At 39.2% G+C, this 19,361-nt stretch overlaps 1 protein-coding gene across 1 annotated transcript; it reads left to right on the top strand.

The window, feature by feature from the left end:
• Nucleotides 1-942: 942 nt before the first annotated feature.
• On the top strand, nt 943-16,584 carry unm_sa1261 (un-named sa1261). The gene is made up of 4 exons (XM_017484400.3): nt 943-1,159; nt 8,919-9,135; nt 13,476-13,678; nt 14,513-16,584. Exons 2-4 carry the CDS (start codon nt 8,964-8,966, stop codon nt 15,353-15,355), a joined length of 1,218 nt encoding a protein of 405 aa, XP_017339889.1. The 5' UTR covers nt 943-1,159; nt 8,919-8,963; the 3' UTR covers nt 15,356-16,584.
• Nucleotides 16,585-19,361: the final 2,777 nt, after the last annotated feature.

Here is a 19,361-nt window from a genome sequence, read left to right as displayed (position 1 = left end):
TGGCTAAATTGCAATTAATTAGCTAGCTAGCTACAATATATAGCAAGATTACACCATATTATCCTACCTCCTTCTGGCGGTTAAAACGTTGGGCTTGAAAGTTGTGAGTTCAAATCCCAGCACTGCCAAGCTGCCACTGTTGGGCCCTTGAACAAGGCCCTTAACTCTCAACTGCTCAGTTGTATAAATGAGATAATTGTAAATAGCTCTGGATAAGAGTGTCTGCCAAATGCTGTAATATAATGTAACTAGTACATGTTTTTTTTTTTTTTACTGTCCCTCTTTGCCCAGCAATGCAAAAATAATCTGCTGAACAGAGCGTCTCTTCATCTTCAGAGCTACCTGAGCTTCCCGAGCTACCTGTGCTCTCCCAGTCAAATGGCACTAATCCAGCGTTGTTTTGCGAGGCAATAGTTGTGTGTTACCAAATAGTGCAACGGAGGGTAGCTTTCAGTATTTTCATGTTTTTATTATGACAAACTCACAAACGATTCTGAACACTAATAATGTTACAAAATAAATTACTTCTCCATATGTGTCAGTTGACAATAGAATAAATATTAAGGGTGGGGGATTGAATGCTTGATTATTAGCTGCCAAGCTAAATCCAGTGTGTTATAGCAGGATAAATACTTTCTTTGTTGTTTTTGGCCTAGATTAAGATTGTATCACCGGTCCGTGCGTGTGCTCAACTGAACATGCTTAGAGCATGTGTATGGAAACGTACTGCCTAGAAATTGCGTACGACCATAACAGATAATAGCCAACTAGTCAAAATAGTACGATACCTTTGGAATTATTGTGGCATACTATTTAGTAAGGTAGTGTGTGGCTTGAAACGTAGCATGACTTCAGCGCCCCTTTAGGATGAGCTCTGATTGGCTGCGTGGCGCAATGGGCGTGGTCTAATATCTCCTTATTTCACCTCAGTCCCAGCCAAAGCAGTCAACAGATAAGAGCACGCGCGGTTCAGTCCCAGGATCAAGCAGCGCGCGCGTGAGAGAATACAGCGATAAGATTCTTCACAAAGCAAGACCTGCCTAAATCTACCCCAATGATATAATCAAAGCTGTCCTCGGGACGCAATGACAGCGGGAGCTGGTGGACGCAGTGCGCTTTAAAAAAAAATAAAATAAAAAAAGAAAGAAAGACAGAAAAGGTAGGGAGACATTTTAGTTCAATGCATGGATGCATGTTATTGAGCAGGCTTTCATTTGTCTCCGCTCGTAGTGAAGGCACACTGAGCTCCCATCGGGCTTGCTGGTTTCAGAAACACGAACCTGCTTTTTTTGTGCTCAGTAAATCGTTGTATTGATGTTGCAGAATGCTTGCAAATACACATCACCCAAAAGCTTGTGTTCTAATGTTATGTAGTGTTGACATGAACATTTACATGAAGCTGTGCTTTTAAAGGAAGACATCCACTGACAGGAAAAATAGGTGACCATGACATATCGGGCATCGCATGCATTGTGCCAGGTTTTCTGTTCTTTGTTTGCCTTTGCAGAGATGATTCAGAGCATGTTCACAGGAGCACATATTCAAGGCTGCAAACACACACATGCACATATACAGAAAGGTCATAGAGAGAGAGTCTTCCAGATGTCTTCCAGAACAGGTGCCTTTACTGATCAATGCCAGTGCAAATCCTGACAAGCTGATCAATGCACTGATTGAGTGGAGCCAATGGTGTTCTTTCCAAAAACCAGTAAGAGAGGTGAGCAACATACTGAAGTGGCAGTATTTCTTCCCCTTCTCTCTCTAACGATGCACACTGGAGTGCTTAGATGATCTCAGCTTGAAATATCCACATCCTGTTCTCTCTGTTCCTCAGGGGAAGAGAGTGTTTTGTGAGCAAGCCGTGTTTGACTTCACACCTTGTCATTATTGCAGCGTGACATTAGCCAAGCAGTTGGCTGAGAGGGAGGTGTTAAGCTTGTAGTGTGCACCCCTTAGCTTGAGTTTGCACAAGGAGTTGTTACATAGACCTGCCTGTGGTATTTGCACAGAGCCAATACATAAATGAGCTTAGTGTTTCCAGGCAGGCATACAAAGGACATGCTGACTGAAGACACTGCTGCCTTTAATGTGCTCCAAGTCTCCATGAACACTGTGTGTTTGTGTGTGCACCTGCACGTGTGCACACGCACAGGTTGAACAAAAACAGCAAGTAGACCAGCACTAACAGGGCCTCCAAGGTCTGCTCTGTACCTAATTACAGAGGTTGCTGTCCATGGTTGCACATTCATGTTGGGAAGCCAACCATTAATTGTTGTAAGGCTTTGGTAGAAGTAGTATATAATCTATATTACACACTCAGGGTCTGAGTATTATCTGCCGTTTTATGTTTAACCTGAGAACACCACATTTGCAATAATTCCAGGTTCAATTACTGCAAAATCAGTGACTAATAAAACCCATATTGTTCCTCCTGTAGGATTACTTCTCAAGGTTACAAAAGATTTCAGAAAACACAATGGATCTTGCAAGCGTACTTAGTTTCTTCCAGGAGATTGTAATATGAGCTGAAATTTATAGTCTTGTTATTGAAAGAGTGGCGCGTCAGTGATATAGAGACAATAACCTTGGTTTGAGTCAGCAAGCCTCACTGAAGATTTCTTCTTGTTACTGGTTTATCTGTTTTATCATGAAAAGGGAACTCTCACTCGCTCACTCTCACATACATGCGCACACACACACCTCATTGTGTACTGAATATGCTACGGATCACTGAAAAATCCTAATGCACTTAACCACGGAGGCTTTGCTGCAGGAGCATCAGAAGCAACACAACACATTATGATTTTATGTTTGCTGTATTGCATACTGGTTGTGGCTGCATCATCATTTATGTTTTACTGTAGCTGAGAGTGTTAAGAGAACAACCAAAGACCTAAAATAGGCTTCTGTTTTGGTTCAGATGGCTTCCTCAATTTAACACATACTGTGCAGGATATGCTGTGTGCAATCAGTGTATTATCATGTTTTGGTGGAGTATTGAACTATATTTTAACTGATTTTATAGTGTGGATTTAATGCAAACTATGCAAGGCTCATAAATACAGTAACACAGCCTTCATCATTTTGTCCAGTTATGAAGTATATACTCTTGTACACGTTGGTTTTTTACAGCCTGATGTTGGAGTGGCTGTACAGCCTTGTGAACTACAATTGCAACATTGAATAAGTCATTAGAAATAGTTGTTGCCTGCAAAAAGACTCCGCAGAGTATTTGGCATTGATTTGTTGGCTGAGAGATGCTTGCAACAATGTTGACTGTGTAGTGGCTGTGGTGAGAGAGGGATAGAGGAGCAGCAAGCCAGTGGTCTGTGAAAATAAGCAAGGTTGGATGGGGGTTGAGCTGTGCTTAGCCATTCTGCAAGCAGAGCTGCATGAAGCAAGCGGTTGTACATCGTTGCACATCGTTGCACAATGCCTTAGCTTGTGAGACCTTTTTTGATTAGTTGTGTTTGACAGCACAGGCAGACATGGACCTTAGAGGAGCTGTTTGACATTAAGCTGCAGTGGTCAATTTTCTGTATTCACAGAGTGCTGGATGTCTTACCACCTTGCAGATGTGTGATGTATTTGACAGAACCAGTGATTAACTGAAGTGTAGATTATTTTAGTTGCACTGAGGTGTGTGTATTTTGACCTTGTCTGGTCCCCACAAGGAAAACTGTCTTCCCTACACAAAATTGCAGATTTTATTAAAATGCTTAAAAATATATCTTAGTGGTTAGCACGTTTGCCTCACACCTCCAGGGTTGGGGGTTTGAATCTTGGCTCCACCCTGTGCACATGGAGCTTGCATGTTCCCCCGGTGCTTTGGAGGGAACTCTGGTTCCCTCCTCCAGTTCAAAGGAATGCGTTGTAGGCTGTTTGGTATTTCCAAACTGTCCGTAGTGTGTGAATGTGTGTGCAGTTGTGCCCTGCGATTGGCTGACACCCCATCCAGGGTGTCCACTGCCCCTGCTCTGAGTTCCCTGGGATAGGCTCTAGGCTTCTCTGCGACTCTGTCTACGATAAGCGGTATGGAAAATGGATGACTGGATGGATATTCACCCTGTAAACTTTTGAATCGATTACTTTTACAGTCAGAACATTTGAATCCATTCTGCACATCTGCATTTGTCTAATTTTAGCATGTTTTGATGAGATGGTCATCAAAACACTAGTGAGGGCATGTTTGATGTAATGGATCAATATGTTAGAGCTTTAATGCTCCTTGAACACTGTGTATGTGTGTGCAAGTGCAGGTTGAACAGAAACAGCATGTAGACCAGCATTACAGAACCTTCAAAGTCTGCTCTAAACCTAATTACAGGCAGAGGTTGCTGTCCATGGTTGCATGTTCATTCTGGGAAGCCAGCTAGTAATTGCTGTAAGGCTTTGGTGGTAGTAGTAGTATATAAACTATATTAATAGGCTCTGAATTTTCTATGTTTACACACTCAGGGTGGTCTGAACAGCAGCTGAGATCTGCAGTCTTCACAATCAGAACATTTGTATCCATTCTGCACATCTGCATTTGATTCTCATTTTGAGGAGGTTTTATTCAGATGGACATCCGAGCACTAGCAGTGATTTGGATATAACTGCCTGAGATGATTCTTTAAAACTGTCTGTTTTAATAAATTTGATTTATTCAGTATCATCTGGGGGAATATAAAATGTAAAACATACAGTAAAAACATACAATTCCAGTGCATATGTGTTAACTATAGCATAATAACTCTGCACCTTTACAACAAACTTAAATACTAGCCAAACATCACAGTGGTTTATAGAGCTGGCACCGGGCTTTTGTTGTTGTTGTTGTTGTTTTTGAAGGGAGTTACCTTTGAAGGAACATTTACAGGATAACGATGTACAGTGCATCCAGAAAGTATTCACAGCGCTTCACGTTTTCCTCATTTTGTTATGTTACAACCTTATTCAAAAATGGATTAAATTAATTATTTTCCTCAAAATTCTACAAACAGTACCCCATAATGACAACATGAAAGAAGTTTGTTTGAAATCTTTGCAAATTTATTAAAAATAAAGAACAAAAAAAATACATTTACATAAGTATTCACAGCCTTTGCCATGACAGTCAAAATTAAACTCGGGTGCATCCAGTTTCCACTGATCATCCTTGAGATGTTTCTACAACTTGATTGGAGTCCATCTGTGGTAAGTTCAGTTGATTGGACATGATTTGGAAAGGCACACACCTGTCTATATAAGGTCCCACAGTTAACAGTGCATGTCAGAGCACAAACCAAGCCATGAAGTCCAAGGAATAGTCTGTAGACCTCGGAGACAGGATTGTATCGAGGCACAGATCTGGGGAAGGGTACAGAAACATTTCTGTAGCATTGAAGGTCCCAATGAGCACAGTGGCCTCCATCATCCGTAAAATGGAAGAAGTTTGGAACCACCAGGACTCTTCCTAGAGCTGGCCGCCCGGCCAAACTGAGCCGAGAGAAGGGGTAGAAGGGCCTTAGTAAGGGTGGTGACCAAAAACCCGATGGTCACTCTGATAGCGCTCCAGCGTGTCTCTGTGGAGAGAGGAGTACCTTCCAGAAGAACAACCATCTGTGCAGCACTCCACCAATCAGGCCTGTATGGTAGAGTGGCCAGACATAAGCCACTCCTCAGTAAAAGGCACATGACAACCCCCCTGGAGTTTTCCAAAACGCACCTGAAGGACTCTCAGACCATGATGAAACAAAGATTTAACTCTTTGGCCTGAATGGCAAGCATCATGTCTCGAGGAAACCAGGCACCAGTCATCACCTGGCCAATGCCATCTGTGCTGTGGGGATGTTTTTCAGCGGCAGGAACTGGGAGACTAGTCAGGATCGAGGGGAAAGATGAATCCAGCAATGTACAGAGACATCCTTGATGAAAACCTGCTCCAGAGTGCTCTGGACCTCAGACTGGGGCGAAGGTTCATCTTCCAACAGGACAACGACCCTAAGCACACAGCCAAGATAACAAAGGAGTGGCTACAGGACAACTCTGTGAATGTCCTTGAGTGGCCCCGCCAGAGCCCAGACTTGAACCCGATTGAACATCTCTGGAGAGATCTGAAAATGGATGGGCACCGACGCTCCCCATCCAACCTGATGGAGGTCCTGCAAAGAAGAATGGGAGAAACTGCCCAAAAATAGGTGTGCCAAGCTTGTAGCATCATACTCAAAAAGGCTTGAGGCTGTAATTGGTGCCAAAGGTGTTTCAACAAAGTATCGAGTAAAGGCTGTGAATACTTATGTACATGTGCTTTTTTTTCTTTTTTCTTTTTTTTAAAAATAAATTTGCAAAGATTTCAAACAAACTTCTTTCACGTTGTTTGTAGAATTTTGAGGAAAATAATGAATTTAATCTATTTTGGAATAAGGCTGTAACATAACAAAATGTGGAAAAAGTGAGGCACTACGAATACTTTCCGGATGCACTGTACTAAAAACAGAAAAGTTTTTGAAAAGCTTCGGGTACAGACGATGACATTGTCTAAATGATCCGTGATAATGACTAAAAACCACAGTATTATGTAAGTTTTTGACATGTGGGAGTTTTCCTTCCATTCACGCTTGTCAACAATGCCATTGATAAAGTTTTCCCACCAACTGTTTGTCCTCCCAGGTCTTACCCAAACACGCCTTTTGAATACCCTCCATCGGCGTAGATCTAGGTTAATAATTTGGCAAATGTAACAAATGTGTCTCCGCTTGTTATAGTAGTGATGCGGTAAATCAACACTTTGCCGGAGAAGCATCAATAAACTCAAAATCTTGAGCAGCACAAACACAGTCCTGTACTCCATCATTGTAGTTTTGAATGTCTCACACATTGTTTTGAAGTACTCGCATGCATGCTTATAGATTGAACACATAATTCGCGTGTGCATGATGTCATCGTTTTCACAAATTCGCGTTTTTGTATATTTACACAGAGACGATAAGGGTATAATTTTCAAAAACTTGTACTTTAAAACATGATTTAAAAGTTTGCGTTATCAGGCCCCAAAATACCATTGTCGTGTATACGAACAGCCAAAACATGTAAAAAATAAAATAAAATAAATAAAATAATTCCGTTTTTAGTTGAAAAACGTTGTCGTGTAAATGGCCCCTGACTCAGCAAATCAGTTTTGACAACCGTTGCAAAGGATCTTGGGATTCTCGTTCACGGGTAGGGTCTCAGGTTTCCGATTCTTTTAGTTGAACATGGCTGACAGTGATAACGCTCAGTTCAATCAAATTCAAAATAGTTATTAATGTTAGATTAGGTGGCATGTTGCCATTTTTTGAGGTTAAACTGTAAACTGAAATTTCAAGTTAAATTCAGATCAACAAACAAACAGCCAGTCTCTTCCATACAACACACTCTTTCACACATACAGGGTATCAAATCTCCCCAGATGGTGTCTATGGACAGGATGTGCTATGCATCCTGTCTCATTCACCACATTTGTCTCCATTAACGAGCACTGGCAGCCTGTCGGGAGTGTGAAGTCTATTTAGTCATTGAGAAATCACACCAGTCAGTATGCTGAAGGATAAAATAGCTCAATATATCATCCCTCAGCACATGATGGTGTAACATTATGCTAGAAGGTTTATTTAAATGTGTCATCTATACGTACATACATACTTCAGTGCAAATCAGTACAAAGTAATTCTGACTGATCACCTTTATCCTATGATGAAACAGTTCTACCGTGATGGGAGTGGTCTTATCCAAGATGACAGTGTCCCCATCCATGGGGCACAAGAGCTCACTCAGTGATTTGATGAGTATGAAAATAATGCAGATCAAATGCACTGGTCTTTCCTTGTGGTTTTTGTGGGAGTTTCCTTTTGATTTGACTTCTCTTGGCTAAAGAAAAAATAATAGAAACCATGACAGAAATTCTAACTACAAATACCATTACAAACCATCAGCTGTTAACCATTAAAACCTTGATCATTATTGGTCCTTACTGCTCTCCACTAGACTTAGCATGCAACCAATACAAGGAGACCCATTGGGACCAATACAGTTTCTATTAAAACCAATACAATTCCCATTATAAGCATTGAAGCCATTACAAAATCTATGAGGGATTCTATTGGTTTTTTGTAAGCAGGGCTGTCTGTATTTTTTTTCATAATATGAACAATGTAATAGTACAACATATGAAAAAATAAATATACACTTCTAGAAAAAGTTTTTTTTCAGTTTGTTCCTCCGGTGGAATTCTTAAATGTTCTGTGTTGCCCTGAAATATAGGGTTGTAAGAACCACATTAGGCTGCTCTGAACCGTTAAACTCTTTGAGGAACACCCCCCCAAAAAAGCCTCTATGCTTACCTTAGTATGCTTTATTTTACTAAATCAGTTGTGTCCAGCCATATTCACCAGCTTGGACAGTGGCAACCACCATGTTTTGCTCCTTCTGTCACTAGTTACAGAAAAAGTCCATGCCCGTTCCTTGTGATAAGCCTGACTGTGCCATTTGTGGAAGCCAAATGTTAGTGTTATGTAATGTGCAAAAACATTATCTGGCAAGTTATTTTAAAGTGCAGAAGTAAATGACAAGCAAGGTGCTACAATGTATTTTAGTGATTCATGAGAGGGTTTGTCTGGCTCTGATCTGTGCTTCTGTTCTGTTTGGGTGAAGCAAGGCTTGTAATCTTGAGGGCTTGAAAGGGGATCCAGGGAACAGAATCTAGATTGTTTACTGCAGGACACAGAAGGTTACATAAGAAATCGTTTGGCTTAGATACTAAACTTCTCTGAACTTCTTCTTTTTTGATGTTCAAGATAAAATATTTCTTTGTGTGCAGGGTTCCAATCATGCTGCTAAACTGAAGGTGAAAATTTCTCTATAACCTTATATCAACTTCTGTCTGGATCTCACATTTCTTTTGTGTTTTGTTTTTTCAGAACTTTCAGTGAACTTATTAACTGTGCTAACTGCCTCCTGGAAGAATGAGCACCTCCCCCGTCGGATCTCGTGCCTCCATCGACATCTTGGAGGAGCTGCAGCTTATTGCGGCCCAGAACCTTGAGAAGCTGGACATTAATAAGTACTATGAAGTTATTAGGGAGCTGGGCAAGGGCACTTATGGCAAAGTGGATCTGGTTGTCCACAAGATAAGAGGTAAGCACTGGAATATTTTCTCAGTTATGGTTTTATTTTCTTGTGAAATAGTTCTATATTTCAGTAAACATATACCATTAGGGCCAATGGGCTACTATGATTACAGCCCATGGTCACACTCCACACAGGGGCCACTGCATAACAGCTTAACATAAGTACCATTAGTACCATTAAAATGATATGAAAATAAAAGAAAGGAAAACACAATAAAACACTAACTATTGAAATATAATAACTGCTCAACCACATTCATAATCACTGCTCATCTGCAACATAATTACAATCATTTTGGTTCTTTAAAGATAATGTAGGATAGTTATTTTGTAGTTTGACAGTTTTCATGTGTTCCAAATGTTAGGAAGGAGGTTACAGAATCATGGATAAATGTGAAAGCCAAACAACATGAGATATTTAACCCTATGTTGCTGGAATATGATAAGTGATCTTATTTGAGAAGTTTGTTTAGAAGAAATGAGTGTAATACAGTATAATAGTATACCTGAAATCCCATTGGACAGTGTGAGACAATGAAGTGTCAGCACAGCCTTTTTTCATATTATCCATGTTCAGTTCTGTACAAACACTTTGCTGTTCAAATACAAGTTCAGGACAATCATCATATCATTGTAAAAATTCTCAGCATATACAAAGTGACATTGTGAGGTTTTAATAAATCTCTGTAGAGTTTACACTTTTCTTGCAAGTTTAAAAAAATGAATGGAGGCGGTGCATAAATAAAGCAGCAGAATGCACTGTCTTACATATTACATGACTCTATTAAACATGTAAGTGCGGATTGGAATGCTTGAAGTTGAGTCATATCTTTTATGTGTGATATTGGACTAATTATTTTTTCCTGGGGTTTTGGCCTTACTGCATAACTTTAATGACAGGTTTACTGTTGAACGTTTAAATACTTTATACAGTCACTTTTATGTGGTACTGTGATGGCTTGTATTTTCCTTAGCCCCATTAGAATTGCCTGTTTCTTACCTCACCTACCCAACAAGCTTCCATCTTGTCCCTAGATTTCAGGGCTTTGCCTAGGTTGTATTCCGTAGTCAGCTTGGCATTCGTCCAATGTCATGAAAATTCTGCCACCAGAAGCAGATGGGAATTTGGGTTCTTTCTGCAGCTTGTCTGAGCAACATGTTTATCAGCCCAGCCAATATCTTTGTAGGCCTCACTTGGACATCTGAGCTTTGGGGTAAATACCAGAGAGATAGCACAAGAACCCACCGCTGGCATCCAGTTTAGACAGCCAAAAAGGTTGCCCTTAGTTCATACCATAATGAAGAAATTCCTTAATCACCAAGTCTCCAAGTCAAGGTGATCAATAGCTGGGGATAAGAACTACCTTCTTCATATAGGATTGTGTGTCCTCAAGTGTGCCTGGTCTCCCCTCCCTTGATCCTCAAATGAGGTTATTTGTCACACTTGGAGGTAAACAGAGAATCAGGCACTGCGGTGGAAACTGCATCATCATCTATCAGTTCATCCTCTGGAGGTGGTGAGCTGATGGGCAAACCTGAAACAACAACTAAAATCATTCATTCTCCATTCCCAACCTTAATTTTAAATGCGATTTGACTTTGGTCATAGATGGTGGGCCTGTAGCAGCAGGGTTTGGGGCTGAATGCATTTATTTAATTTTGGAAATCGATTGCACTAAGACAGAATGGATACTCGTTATGGCCATGAACAATTTTAAGAGTCTCTATACACAATTTTAAGTGTATCCATTGCAGTGTGGATATGTTTAATACAAAATGATAGACATGCAATGATTCTTTTTGTGGTAGAATCACCTAGGATTCAGTTGAGATTCATGAAAAATTGGTGAAACATTTGCTTAGTTTAGAAGATACTGTGTAATCGTGCACAGCACCAGCAAGGAGAACGCCTACAGAGATTTCTGCATAAAGTTTCAGCATAAATGTCAAGCCTGTGAGCAGAGTATAACACTGAGGACCACAGTGCAGTTGCTCCGACTGCGCTTGGAGACTGGTGAGGGTTTAGCATGAACCTGGAATATTCCAGCTCTCTAAGAACAAAATGATTTACTAAAACTACAAATTAACACAAGAATAATAAGAGACTACATTGGTAGGTGTTTACTTATCATGACGCTCTGTAGGCATACGTTTCAATCCACCCTTTGACCAACATCATAGGCTAATCAATCCTCTGGCAGTCAGTAGATATTAAATAGAAGACCATGTTGTAGTATTAATGTTTCTTTATAATCAGTAAACACAAGAGAAGTCTAGGTCAAATAGCATGTTTGTCTTTGCTGGCTAGGCAACCTCTGCTCTCCAGCCTAAAGCCCCCTCTGTTAATCACTGGGTTCTGATGATTTTTAATGAGCCATAGATAAACACACCATCTGTTGGTACCCTAAACTCTAGCTCTCTCAGCCTTTGGTTCATGTTGTGCACAAAGCACTCAACAAAAGGAGCTTGACAGAGAAGAACTGTGCAGATGGTCCTAGAAATCCACACTCCCACTTCTCAAATCAACAGGCAATTACTATAACATCTAGTAGTTACATTTCTAGTATATATCACTGACTCTGGCTCTGGATTTCTGCAATAAAGAATGTTTCTGAGAAATTATAGTGTACTGCTACACTGGGTCTGCGGGATGCCAGCTGATGACTCTAGGGTGTATATTTGCCTGAAATATGGTCCATGAAATATTTCAGACACCCTCTGCACAGCTCTGTGACTGAACATGCCTTCATTTATCAGATAAAGCTGGTTATATGCAATGCAGTATATTCTAATGCTGCAGTCTGTTTGGAAGGAAAATGAGACAACACAGATTGTTTTGGAGTTTTTTTTTAAGTACAACATTTACTTTTCTTCACATCTGTTACGACTTCATGTCAAAGAATATAGCTCATATCCTTAGAAATAGCTGCCATTTATATAAATATGGCCGCATATTCTGCTGACAGTAAACAGATAACAGGAACCATCATCAATAAAAAAGCTAGAGGTGACAACTAGTCATTCTAAAATACTATGGTTTCTGAAATATCTCAAAAAGAGATGGAAAAAATAAATAAGTCAGCATCTAACTTTAAAATAAAACATTATACTGTATACTGTAATGTTCAAAATGAATCTGACAGACCCAATATGCACCTTGCCTTTTACTTTATAAGCTTCCTTTACTAATATTGACAGAATTCCTCCTTTCTGCATTTCAGACACATGTACACATCTGCTACGACATACGATGGGCACTTTGACTGTGAATGTGTTTGTTATTCTGAGCCTTTGTTTGTGTTTCTTTGGCTCTTTAGTCCAAAAGGCTGGCTAATCTATGTAACAAAGTTAGAGGTTGTGGAGGGGCATTCATTCCTCTACTCAGGCTTTCCATAACAATGGTCTATATTGACGAGTGTCTTCTAACAAATTTCAGTCAGATGCTCCTTTCACAGTGAAGTCTACAGATTTAATTAAGCTAAAAGAAAATGTCACTGGTGATTTGTAACTGTTTGTGCAAGGTTGTCCTAAGGTAGTAAGTGTAGTGTCAGGTCAGGGTGAGAAGGACGTGCTATACAAGACAAAACCTTAAATTCATCTCCATCAGCAACACTGCTGTAATTCCTTAAAGAGCTGTGATCCAGCCAGACTCCCAACATCTTTACATAATGAATGAAGTCAAAGGGTTTACTGGAAGAAATAACAAAAATCAATTCTTCAACATTCATAAATCATCTACTTCTCTTGGTGTTATATAATAGTGATTAATACAGCATCATGAACACTGTCCTGAAATTATAGTGCATCACTAGCAGTGAGGGGAAAAATTATACTATGCAGGAGATTTTTATTTTATGTTTTTAATTAAAATAAGAATGTATTTCTTTATAGAGAATGGAAAGGGGGGGGGGGGGTAATCATTTTCTTTTTGTACATGTTTAATGTGAATAGGACAATTGTTATCTCACTTTTATTTATGGCAAATATTATTCCACTTGTAATAGCAAAACTTGGGACATAGGTACAATATGTCTTCTGAAAGTTTCTCTTATTTTCCTTAAAATGTATAAAAAAAAATAAAAAATAAAAGATCCTTAATTTTCTTGAACTTGCCTATGGTTTCTCCTGAACCTTGCAAAATTACCCTTATATAGTTCATAAATCTGACAAAGGCTCTTTTTTGGCAGTTCACTTAATCCATTTCTTCAAAAACTAATGACCCGTCAAGAACAATGGTCTACAACACTCCTCGTGTTTAATATTCATATTAAAAGATTTCATTAGCTTTTCTGTTAGGCTCAGTGACGCTGCAGCATTGCTGAATGCTAATCCTTTCCATTTCCACAGGCACTAAGATGGCTCTGAAGTTCTTGCGGAAGAAAACCACTAAGCTGAAGAGCTTTCTGAGGGAGTATAGCATCTCGCTCTACCTTTCCCCATGCCCATACATTATCAGCATGTATGGCATCGCCTTTGAGACAGACGAGTATTACATCTTTGCGCAAGAGTATGCATTAGCTGGGGACCTCTTTGATATCATTCCCCCTCAGGTGAGCAAAACTGAGGCTTGATCAGAAAGCAGTCAATATTTAATATTTCTTCATACTGAAAAAATACATAGACATTATTGCCTTTTTCCTATTACCTTTTTTCCTTCATTAAATGTAATTTTTAGGCTTTGTTTAAGTCACATTTGTGACATGTAACAACTTCCCCAATTGTCAACAGTAATGTCAGAAATGCTTCTGCTAATTACTCAGTAATTGTACTAGATCTTGACTCTGGCTTGCATTCACATTTAACTACTTCCTCTTAAATTGCTGTATAAAAATGCATTAGTGAAAGGAATTTTTCCCTCAAGGATTTTGATTGTTTTCGTTTTTTAATCTCGCAGGTGTTTGATTAAGCTATTTTGAATAGATCTATTCAGGGGTATAATGTTGTGCTTATCAGTGAGATGTGATATGAGGCACAGTCACCTCTACTGTAAATATGTGGGGGTTTTTTTTTCTTTTTTTACTAATAGATTGACAGACCCTTATCTGTAATCCACTATAATGATGCAACCAGACTGTCATACTTGATATGATATACAATGACTGGCAATTTTGAATTTAATTAGTGATAAAACTCCATTTCTACATTTTATATCTCCCTCTTCTGTTTTCTTAGTCTGTTATTTAATCATTTCCTAACCTTCTTGAGGTATTTATAGCTGGCCTTTTTAAAAAATGTCAGCTCTGGGTTTTCGATTGGATTTAAAAAGAATTTTGTTTTCTGTGCAAGCTTTAATGCCATGGTAATATAAGTATCCAGCTTATTACCCGTCAGGTTTTCTGTGTTAAAGCTTTCATTGAGCCTCTGTTCTCCATCATCCTGCATAGGTGGGGCTGCCAGAGAGTGTGGCGAAACGCTGTGTACACCAGGTGGCTTTGGCGCTTGACTACCTTCACTCTAAGAAGCTGGTGCATCGTGACATCAAGCCTGAGAACGTGCTCATCTTTGACCGGGAGTGCCGAAAGGTCAAGCTGTCAGACTTCGGTATGACGCGTCGAGCCGGTTCACCAGTAAAGCGCGTGAGCGGTACCATCCCTTACACGGCACCTGAGCTGTGTGAGCCAGGCCGCCATGACGGTTTCTGTGTGGACTATAGCACAGATGTGTGGGCCTTTGGAGTGCTCCTCTTCTGTATGCTCACAGGCAACTTTCCATGGGAGAAGGCGCTACCATGCGATGCCTTTTACGAAGAGTTTGCACGCTGGCAGCAGCAGCCAAGGAGGCGGGCGGGTGCAGTGCCATCACAGTGGCGTCGCTTTACCAACGAGGCGCTGCGCATGTTCCGGCACCTCCTGGCTATCGAGAAAGAGCAACGCTGCTCTGTCAATGAGGTGCTCACCTTCTTCTGCCACTGCTGGATGCTAGACACGGAAAACGGCAACACAGCTACCTCACCCAGTGGCACGGTGCTCAATGGGCACCTGGCTGAGCTCAGCTCTTCTTCCTCAGAGGAAGATGATCTGGTGGCGCGTCTGAAGCAGCAGAGCCTGTCACCTGTGTGCGCTGTGGCCAAAGCAGGCATTGTCATTGAGCCGGTGGTACCACCCTACTCCACCATGTCTACCATCAACTCGCCTTCCTCTAATAACAGCTACGAGCGTGTCTCCCGTGACAGCAACGGTAATGGAGGTCGCATCCTTGTGACCACGCCTATCGAGATCTGTGTGTAGTAATACTGTAGATGACTATACAGACTATACACATACTCAAAACACTGGTAACCAGTCGACAACGGTGAGGACTCCAATCCTTAAACTAGGAGGAAATGCTCCGTATCTCATGCTGAGTGTAGAACATAGTGAAAACGTTCTACAGATGTGTCAATTGTTCCTTATGATGAGTGTCTCTGAGGGGAATACCACAAGTCGAAAACAGTCATCATACTGATTGTGTATCTCAGCATTTCAACCATTTTAGCCCACATGTAATCAGTCCACCACTAGCAACAGTGCACACATGGGGGGGAACAAAAACAAACAGGTATGAAATTACCTGTACCATCATATAGCAATATGTTAAATGTTTTGCAAAAATAAAAATCAATGTAACAAAGTTGTAATGTCTGAGACTAACTGCAAAAACACAATGTGAAAATTTTCATAATGTGATTTTTGGAAGTGGTACTTGTTTGTGAATGTCCATTTGGTTAGTGGGTAATTTCAATTTTTTTAAAATGTGTTTTTTTTTGTTGTTGTTGTTGTTTTTTTTGCATTATTTATTTTGATCTTGTACTTCTGATATTTTGCTATTTATTTTATACTGTAGCATTATAGAGTTAATAATGCCCAGTTGCCATTATGGTGTGTTGCATTGTTTAACAAAAAAAAAAAAAAGAAATAAAAAAAAAAACACAAGTCCTTCTAAACCAAAATGTTATCAGAACTTCCCTAAGATGTTATCTTCATTTGAACAGTGCATGCCATTTTCTCTGTGTTGTTTCTTAGTATGGTGCATTTTTGAGAGTTTCAATGGGTCTTCTCACAGTGAGCGAGGCCTCGATTGCTCGGATGATGTTACCAATGTGATGACAGTGCATACGGATGCCTGTCACTATTCTGAACACAGAGAAGGTTTGATTTGTGCTATAGAAAAAATAAAAATAGGGCTGTGTTAGAACACAAAGCATGCCAGTGATTCAGATGTGGTGATACAGAATCATCCGTCCATGTCTTGAGAATGAGGACACTACTGTAGGTGTCATAGGACTGTTTTACAAGAGCAGATGGACAATTTTGAAATCATTCTTCTGACTTGAAGGTGTTTTAAGAATTTCTCAGGTAAATATGGTTATACTGTGTAATTACACATAATAGCCCAGTTTAAATCTAGTTATTTAAAGGAAAGGAATGACTTTGTGAGAGAGTGATACTGGAATCTTATTACAAAATATGGAACTTGATTTGATCAAGACTGTTATTATTTGTCGTATGTGATTCATTTGTTTCCAGAGCTAGTTATGAAAAATAATTAATGTCACATTTGATGCTTTTGCTTCAGCTCTCACTCAAATTTCGAATGAAGTAGGTTTTTAAAACAGTAAATGATCTAAACCAAAAACAACTTCATAGGGGGTTGTCATTAACATCAAACGCCACATATCTGCTTTGTCATATATTTGACACAGATTTTCATACAACCCCAATTCCAAAAAAGTTGGGATGCTGTGTAAAGTGTAAAATGTAAATAAAAATAGAATGCAAAGATTTGCAAATCTCATAAACCCATATGTTATTCACAATAGAACATAGAAAACATCAAATGTTTAAATGGAGTAAGTGTACCATTTTAAGAAAAAAATAAGGTCATTTTGAATTTTAAAATGTAATAGCTGGAAAAGTAAGTGTTACTAAAAAGAAACAGCTGGAGGTTAATTGGCAACAGGTCAGTAAGATGATTTGGTATAAAAAGAGTATCTTGGAGAGGCGGAGTCTTTCAGAAGTAAAGACAGGTAGAGGTTCACCTATCTGCGTAAAACTGCATCTATAATTTGTTGAACAATTTCAGAATAATGTTCCTCACTGTAAAATTGCGAAGACTATGACTATCTTATCTACAGTACAAAATATCATCAAAAGATTCAGAGTATCTGGAGAAACCTCTGTGTGCAAGGGACAAAGGTGAAACTCAATATTGCATGCCCATGATCTTTGGGCCCTCAGGCGGCACTGCATTAAAACAGGCATGATTCTGTAAAGGAAATCACTCCATGGGCTCAGTAACACCTCCAGAACTCATTGTCTGTGAACGCAGTTCATCGTGTCATCCACAAATGCTGATTAAAGCTCTATCATGCAAAGAAGAAGCCTGATCCAGAAACGCTGCCATCTTCTCTGGGCCAAAGCTCATTTAAAATGGACTGAGGCAAAGTGGAAATCTGTTCTGTGGTCACACAAATGGAAATTTGAAATTTTTTGGAACCATGGACGTGGAGTCCTCTAAACGAAAGAGGACTAAAGAGAAGAGGGTGCATCCTGATTTTTATCAGCGCTCAGTTCAAAAGCCTGCATCTCTGAAGGTATGGGGGTGTATTAGTGACTATGAAATGGGCAGCTTGCACATCTGGAAAGGCACCATCAATGCTGAAAGGTAAATGCAGGTTTTAGAGCAACATATGCTTCCATCCAGATTCCATCCCATCTTTACTTCTAAGAGACTCTGCCTCTCGATCATACTCTTTTTAAACCCAATCATGTTACTGACCTGTTGCCAATTAGTTACCTAATTAGTTGCTAAATGTTCCTCCAGCTGTTCTTTTTTAGTAACACTTACTTTTCCAGTTTTTGATGCCCCGTCCCAACTTTTTTTTAGACGTGTTGCAGCCATCAAATTCAAAATTACCTTATTGTTTCCTTAAAATGGTACATTTCCTAATTTTAAACATCTGATATGTTTTATATGTTCTATTGTGAATAACATATGGGTTTATGAGATTTGCAAATCATTGCATTCTGTTTTATTTACATTTTACACAAACTTGTCCAAACATTTTTGGAATTCTGGTTGTAGCATAGTTTTTATTATTTTGTTCATGTACTTGGGTGAGATGTTTTTTTAGATACCAATTTTGATAAAGGCATGGTAGCAGAAGTGTTTTAAAGAAATTGTTCAGAAATTGGAGAAAGGAATAACTGTTGGCATTTTTGAAAGGGTGTTTCTGGACTTGCATGGACATAAAAGCTATGTAAACGGGTCTTTTTATCTGTGCTATCTTTTAGATTTGTGAAATTAAATGTGTCGTGATATTTTACAGTAGCACAAATTCGCATAAATTGATATCTTGATGAAATTAAAAATGAAAAGAAAAAGGAAAAACAAATGCAGGGCTTCATTTATTCTCTCTGTGCTGTAGGCCTACATATGTTCTAATGAGGCGGTTCAGAGCATTAGTGCAGTCTGTCAGGCAACCTTTTCTTGGATATGTTAAACTTTTATTGAAGTCCGTAAATGCCGGTCAACAACTGAGGACAGAAAAGCATTTTTAAAAAAGAAACCATGACCAGACATTGTCATTTACAAACACACTTTTTTTTCAAAATTGACTTGTGTGTTGATATTTGCATGCATCAATATTGTTCTGGAGAGATAATGTTGAAATAAATACATATCCTTGATGCAGAAGGCTGAAGAACAGTTTTGTCTTTGTCCTGTATCTTGACATATTCAGATATGATTTGTCTCACACATGATATCATCCAAATTTTTATATCCCAAGAGAAAACTTTTTACTTTAACTTTAAGCTTACATTCCAGTTTAATTAAGCAGCAATTGAATCAGTATCAAATCTGTTTAAAAACAAAAGGAAGCTAGCAGAAGTGATGTCTGAGTTTGCTCTCTCTTATTTGAAGTACAAGAGCTAAGTAGAAGGAGGCAACTCCCTAAAATCCTGATAAGTATATCAGAATCAACATACTGTACTTATACAGTATTATGTATTAATCTGTTTTAATGTTTAAAAGAGGAAAATTTAACAAACTGTTTTGCAGTTACTACTTGGGTATAATCCATTTCCTCCACTGGTGCTGTTTGAGTAGGGGAATTGCACTTATTAATCAAATAATATAATCCAAAGCATGTGGATCATGGGAAAAAAATATTTTTTAAAGCTTTTCATTAAACTGGGCATGAAAGCAAAAACTCTGCATTGCAGATAAGTTAGGCTTTATCAAGATATACAG

This window comes from Ictalurus punctatus, chromosome 2 (genome assembly GCF_001660625.3).
Source record: "Ictalurus punctatus breed USDA103 chromosome 2, Coco_2.0, whole genome shotgun sequence".
In the NCBI taxonomy this organism is placed as follows: Eukaryota; Metazoa; Chordata; class Actinopteri; order Siluriformes; family Ictaluridae; genus Ictalurus; species Ictalurus punctatus.
This window is presented reverse-complemented; position numbering and strand designations above follow the sequence as displayed.